Source organism: Scylla paramamosain, chromosome 13 (genome assembly GCF_035594125.1).
Source record: "Scylla paramamosain isolate STU-SP2022 chromosome 13, ASM3559412v1, whole genome shotgun sequence".
In the NCBI taxonomy this organism is placed as follows: Eukaryota; Metazoa; Arthropoda; class Malacostraca; order Decapoda; family Portunidae; genus Scylla; species Scylla paramamosain.
Window position 1 is genome coordinate 13,439,585 of NC_087163.1, and position 7,500 is coordinate 13,447,084.

Sequence of the window (7,500 nt, forward strand, 5' to 3'; positions counted from 1 at the left end):
CACTCAACTGTCCCCCTCTTCTACACTGAACATCCTCGGTCTCTCCTTTACTTATGATCTGAACTGGAAACTTCACATCTCATCTCTAGCTAAAACAACATCTATGAAGTTAGGTGTTCTGAGATGTCTCCGCCAGTTTTTCTCACCCCCCCAGCTGCTAACTCTGTACAAGGGCCTTATCCGTCCATGTATGGAGTATGCTTCACATGTCTGGGGGGGTTCCACTCATACTGCTCTTCTAGACAGGGTGGAATCTAAAGCTTTTCGTCTCATCAACTCCTCTCCTCTAACTGACTGTCTTCAGCCTCTTTCTCACCGCCGCAATGTTGCATATCTAGCTGTCTTCTACCGCTATTTTCGCGCTAACTGCTCTTCTGATCTTGCTAACTGCATGCCTCCCCTCCTTCTGCGGCCTCGCTGCACAAGACTTTCTTCTTTCTCTCACCCCTATTCTGTCCACCTCTCTAACGCAAGAGTTAACCAGTATTCTCAATCATTCATCCCTTTCTCTGGTAAACTCTGGAACTCCCTGCCTGCTTCTGTATTTCCACCTTCCAATGACTTGAATTCCTTCAAGAGGGATGTTTCAAGACACTTATCCACCAATTTTTGACCACTGCTTTGACCCTTTTATTGGACTGCCATTTCAGTGGGCATTTTTTTTTATTAGATTTTTGTTGCCCTTGGCCAGTGTCCTTCCTACATAAAAAAAAAAAAAAAAAAAATCTCATACGGACCAATAAGATCACAGAAAAATGACCCTAAATGAATGACTGTTAGGTTAAAACACTATGTAAGGTGGAAGAGAAGTATACATAAAAGTTTAAAGGCAGGGGAAAAGGCTTTAAGGCCACAGTATAATGAATTAGTTAGAACAGTCAGGAGGTTAATGAGGAAAGCTAAAAACAATTATGAATTAAAGGCAGCCAGCCATGTGAAGACAGACCCCAAGGGATTTTATCAGGTATATAGGATGAAGAATAAGGAAACTATAGGTCCATTAAAGACAGCAGATGGGGAGCTGGTTAGTTCTGGGGAGGAGATTAGTCAAATTCTGAATGTGCATTTTTTAACTGTCTTCACCCAGGAAAACATGCAGGATATGCCGAATAGTGAACAAGTGTTTAGAGCAGATGAGAATGAGAAGCTGACAGATATTACCATAACTAAGGAGATAGTGGAACAAGAGATAGATAGGCTAAAAAAATTCAAGACACCAGGAACAGATGAAATATATCCTAGAATACTTAAGGAATGCAAAGATGTTATTAATGAGCCATTAGTTTCTGTCTTTAGGAAATCACTTGAGTAAGGTGAGGTACCAGTAATGTGGAGGCAAGCTAATGTAGTTCCTATCTTTACGAAAGGAGATAAAACTTTAATGTCTAATTATAGACCTGTCAGCTTAACTTCTGTTGTAGGTAAAATATTGGAGTTAATAATAACAAAGAACATTAGGGAACATTTAGACAAGCATAACTTGATAAAGCAGTCACAGCATGGCTTCATGAAGGGGAAGTCTTGCCTGATGAACATGTTAAATTTTTACAGTAAAGTGTATGAGGCAGCAGATAATGGTGATAGTTATGACATCTTATATCTGAACTTTAGTAAAGCATTTGAAAAGGTACCCCATCAGAGGCTCCTGAGAAAGGTTAGGGTACATGGGATAGATGGGAAGGTGTCAGGCTGAATAAGGTCATGGTTAAGCGACAGGCGACAGAGAATTGTAATAAACAGCTCTAAATCCGAGTGGGGTCTTGTAATTAGTGGGGTGCCACAGGGATCAGTATTAGGGCCATTGTTGTTTTTAATATATATCAATGACTTGAATAGTGAATTAAAAGTGATGCTAGTAAATTTGAGGATGACACAAAAGTAGGTAGAATTGGATACCATCACCTTGCAGGCAGATTTAGACAGGATGAACGAATGGACGGACAGATGGCAAACGCAGTTTAATATCAACAAATGCAAAGTACTTAGCACAGGTAGAGGAAACCCACACAGTAGGTACACAATAAACAATGAAACTGGTAGGTTCAGGGTACGAAAAAAATGTAGGAGGTATAGTTAACTCTAAACTCCGTCTAGGAAAGCAATGCACAAAGGGGGAATAGGGTATTAGGATTAATTTTTAGGAGGCCCAAAGTAATACTAAAGTTATATTTGGCACTGGTCAGACCTAATCTAGACTATACTGTGCAGTTCTGGTCCCCACCTTACAGGAAGGATATAGGTCTATTAGAATCAGTACAAAGGAGAATGACTAAAAGGATACAGGGGATAAGGAACATTCCTAACGAGGCAAGATTGAAACTCTCTCTCTTTAGAGAGGTAGATTAAGAGGGGATCTGATAGAAGTCTTTAAGTGGTATAAGGATTATAACAAGGGGGACATAGGCAAAATTTTTAGTATCCGCAACCAGGACAGAACAAGGAATAATGGATTCAAGCTTGAAAAATTTAGATTTATAAAAAAGATAGGAAAAATTTGGTTCTCAAATAGAGTGGTAGATGAATGGAATGGACTCAGTAATCAAGTTGTTAGTGCTAAGACATTAGGGAGCTTTAAGAGAAGATTAGACAGATTTATGGATGGGGATGATAGGTGGAAATAGATAGGTATATTTCATACAGGGACTGCCATGTGTAGGCCTTGTGGCTTCTTGCAACTTTCCTTATTTCTTATGTTCGTATGTTCTTGTGAGTAGTGGCTGGTGTACTGGGTGAATATGGTATGTAACGGCAAATTTTAACTTTTGGTTAGCAAAGGGAACAATATTGAGAGCACAATTTTGCTCTGCTTGTATCTCTGAACATTCAATACTCGTTACCTCATAACTCTGACATCCTCTGTACAAGGTGTCCTGTGAGTTAAGGTGCATACTTCGGGATATGATAGTTCAAGTAATCATGATGAAAATACTTTATGCACGTGTGCTTTTTTTTTTTTTATTGAAATTAACATGTATGGTGTGTGTTGTGGGAGCCGCTTGCCTGGGTGAATGTCCACCTCCCTCCCTTCCTCTCTTCTTTGCTTGTTACATATTCAAGTGGCACCACGTGGCATTAAATGATATTTTTTTTTGTGTACAATCTATGCAGTCAAAATCCTTACATGAAACAGTTAGCAACTGACAGATCAAATTTTTGTATGTCTCATTGAAGAAAATGTGAAATAAAATGTGGGACAAGTTAAATTAAGTATGACTCTGAGATATAATTGACAGCAAAATTAGAGATCAAGTAGATACTGTCTGTAGTTTTATTTTTTTACTCAGTATAATATTGTAAGTTGAGTTGCTCAAGTGACATAACTAGTATCATATTCTTATTGGCATTCAGAGCATTAAAACATTAGATTTCCTTATTTGCAGCTTCAATAAAAAACATAGTAATTACTGGATGCAAGCAAACTAAATCTTGTTATTTGTCAAATAAGGAACAAAGGAACAAGATGCCATAACATTTTTTGAGAGCTATTTCAGTAAACATATTTCAGTAATACATAATTATGAAAGTATATGATTTCCACATACAAGATACAAATGGGGAGGTAGGCAATAGGATCTTGATAGATCAATGGTGAAGCTGTGAAATCTATTAGAGTCTTACTGGTAAGTCATACTATATCAAACAAAGGCATTTATTTATAAAAACACTGAAAAAAAAGGAGAAAAAAAATCCATATCTCCATGAAAAGACAGCAAACACAATCACAAAACATTGGCAGAAGTGTATAAGTATCACAGGAAACCTACTGAATGAACTTTATGGATGAGTCAATGAAAGCCTTCCTGGTGGCAGCTGTTGCAGCCATGGCGGAGTACTTGGTGGAACCCTCTGTCCAACCTCCCACTGCCAACAGCACCTTCAGCCGAGGATTGAGACTCTTCATGTTGACAAACCTTTGTAGAGCCTCTGTAGGATATCAAACCCAACATGAACACAGGAAAAGAAGCATAAAAAAAAGCCACATAGCTTTCAAGACAATTTATTATTCCTCAATTCTTTGATGCTGTCACAAGAATTTCTTGAGAAAAAAATTAGGACTCCAGCAAGGAAATTCATCATGATGGAAACATAAATCTAAATTTGATATGCTTAATCCTGCATTTTGGATACTTTTTATATTATCACATGTATGGGAGGATTCTGCTCATACTGCTTTTCTGGACAGGATGTAGTCAAAACCATTTCATTTTAACTCCTCTCCTGACTGACTGTCTTCAACCTCTCTCTCATTGCCACAGTGTTCCATCTCTTGCTATCTTCTGCTATTTTCATGCTAACTGCTCTTCTGACCTTGCTAATTGCATGCCTCCTCTCCTCCCATGGCCTTGTTGCACAAGACTTTCTACTTTCTCTCACTCCTATTCTGTCCAACTTGCTAATGAAAGAGTTAAACAATATTCTCAATCATTCATTCCTTTTTCTGGTAAACTCTGGAACTCCCTGCCTGCTTCTGCACCTCCTCCTTCCTGTGACTTGAACTCTTTCAAAAGGGAGATTTCAAGACACCTATCCTCCAAATCTGGATCGTCATTTTTTGACCTCTCTTGACTTTAGTGTTTTTTTTTTTTTTGAGTACTTGTTGGCCTTGACCAGTGTCACCCTTAAGTTAAAAAGAAAAAAAAATGCATTTTGTACAACTTTTATGCACATGAAAGGGAAAATCCAAACAGCTAAACTAAATGAAGGAGATATGGCAGATAAAAGGTTGGGTGCCACTGCTCCGATGGAAGTATTTTTTTTTCAGGAATGGTTTAACGAGGATTCTATATCACTAGTGAGAAATGAGAGAGAGAGAGAGAGAGAGAGAGAGAGAGAGAGAGAGAGAGAGAGAGAGAGAGAGAGAGAGAGAGAGAGAGAGAGAGAGAGAGAGAGAGAGAGAGAGAGAGAGAGAGAGAGAGATTTAATTGATCATTTCTGTGGCCTTTAAAAACAGCTCTTAGGATAACCTACTGTATTTAGGAGCATGAGCCTCAGCAATATGAATAAGATGAAACACAGCATAAAGGCACTGTATTACAATATTCATGAAGCTTATACACATGGAAATTAGATCTTAAACTTTAGAATGTATATATAAGGTAAGTGGACAACCAATTTTTAAATTTCCTTACTCTTTTTGAAGTCATACTCTGGATCAAGGGACTGCATGTTGTAGGTGGTGTTGTCAATGCCTACAAAGGCATAGATTAGAGTAGTACATAATGTAGGATCAATGTTTTCTATGCTGAATTTGCCATTTGAGGGTCTGTACACAGCCCAAGAGCCGAGGTAACAGACCACCTCCTGAGAATGCTGAGCCGCAGCCCCACCTGCTGAAAAGAGAAGGGAGGATAATATAAGAGTTTAAAATAAGCTGTAAGAAACAAAGAAGTTGGAATCCATAGTACACGTGGGTGAATGGCAGATATCACGATAAAAATATAGGCATAGTGTATTATACGAGGTGAAGGTTGCTATGTTTGCCATAGGTGTGTATGTGTCTGTGTTTGTGTGTGTGTGTGTGTGTGTGTACAGAGGAAGAAAATTACTTTTTCTTTCGGTTCTTGTGATATCAAAAAGGTCGCTTGAAGCTTGACCTTTGAGAGCTATTGTTATCTGCTGTTTTTTTTTTTGTTGTTGTTGTTTTCCCCACCTCAAAAAGGCCTTGATATATCATGATATATCAAGAGCATTAATATACTGTCAGTCACTACGAATTTATTTATTTACTACCAATTTATACATCTATCAAATTCCAGTAGCAATATTCAGAAAATCAACTTTCTGATAAATAAAACTGAGATACCTGCTCTATATGAGTGGACAATAATCAAAAGCATGTCCATTTTGCTAGCTATAGCATGGTCAGTAATAAGCTTTTTTAGTTGGTATCATTGTTACATCAGATTACGTCTTTCTTAAAAAGCGTCTTTTGTTTGTTAATGAAGCTGAACCATTGTTGTGTTGTATTTGCAGCTGTCCTCTTGTTTGTAGTTGTCTGCCATTTTATACAAATGAAAGCTTGACTGCTGCAAACACTTTATAGGGTCTACTTCATCCTATATGTGGCTAATGTTATAACCAAGCCTTCAGCTATGTTGATGACAATATGTTGTGTTCTTAGCTGTCCTCTTGTCTGCCCACGAGCTGCATATACTCAGAACCCAATGTTTACAAAGGCGTGTTTATAAACATTTGTCCGCTGTTGTCCACAACAACATGGCTAAAGACCTGGTTAAAAGATTAACCAAATATAGGGATGAAATAGACCCTGTAAAGTGTTCACAACAGTCCAGCTTTCATTTGTAAACATACAGTGGACAGCTACAAACACAACACTATCTTTACAGATTGACAGGTGCAGTTCATATAGTTTAGAATCAGACAAAAATATACAGTAGTTGGTAAATACTAAGTCAGTTGTTCTTCTATAGTCGGAGCAGAATCTGTTAAACTATCTCTAGTCATTAAGAAAAAAAAAAAAATAAATAAATAAATAAAAAAAATAAATAAATAAACACTTGTCTGTAGACAGTCGAGTTAAGATAGGGCTCTATAATGTTTGAGATGCAGTCCCAGCTGCACTGCAAAATGTGGTATCACAAAATGGAAAATTTGAGAAGTTCATGTTCGTCAGATTTGGATTAGTGTGATGCCAGCTTCATACTGCAGGGACTGTGGATGAGTTGTATTAACTCCCTGAGTTTACTAATGCTGTGTTAACGCTGCAGGCCAGAACTCTAGGGCAATATTATGATTAAATAATACAACGTTATGAAGCTGATCACAGATACCTGTATTAATGAGTCACCAAAAATGCACTCCATGTTGGTGTAATGACGCTTCTCCATCTCATTAAAGAGAGAGAGAGAGAGAGAGAGAGAGAGAGAGAGAGAGAGAGAGAGAGAGAGAGAGAGAGAGAGAGAGAGAGAGAGAGAGAGAGAGAGAGAGAGAGATTCCACTGACCCTCATACGAGTATAATCACAAATTCTGGGACATGGAGTGATATACCAGGGACCAACGGGCATCAGAAGCTGAAGTTTGCGCAGTTGTTCTCAAGCTGGGGGTAAATCACCCCCTGAGGGTAATAACAAAAAAAAAAAAAAGGGGTAACGGAGGGAAGGCAGAAAACAAAGCGAGAGTACTTTGAGATAATCATGCCAAAACCAGGTGGAGGAGGTCATCTGCCATTGTGCGGAACAATATTGATGCCAATCCCAGGATCCACGGAGCCTTCCTTGGCTTTTCTTGGCCACAACACTCAAGCAGGCAGATTTCCGATCTCCTGTCCAGGCCACCTGCTAGCATGATTCTCCCAGGCAGACACGGTGAGTAGGAAACAACCAACCGTGTGCCGATAACACCAAGGTGGCAATCTGCAGGAGAGTGACCCTCAATCCCGGTACAGGTGTTGTCAATGGATGCTCCAGGAGGTGAAGGGACGCCAACACTCCGGTGGAGCATCGTGATGTTGGTTATCCCTTCATCCTCACCACCACCAG

At 38.9% G+C, this 7,500-nt stretch overlaps 1 protein-coding gene across 2 annotated transcripts in view; it reads right to left on the reverse strand.

The window, feature by feature from the left end:
* Positions 1–7,500, reverse strand: part of LOC135106442 (probable chitinase 2) — a 33,016-nt gene that overhangs the window by 14,942 nt on the left and 10,574 nt on the right. The window contains exons 2-3 of one of the 2 annotated variants that reach the window (XM_064015451.1): positions 5,130–5,330; positions 3,765–3,924 (exon numbers count right to left, since the gene is read on the reverse strand). In XM_064015451.1, coding sequence (XP_063871521.1) covers positions 3,765–3,924; positions 5,130–5,330 — 361 coding nt within the window. The remainder of the gene's footprint in view (positions 1–3,764; positions 3,925–5,129; positions 5,331–7,500) is intronic. The other variant, XM_064015452.1, reaches the window with a different exon arrangement.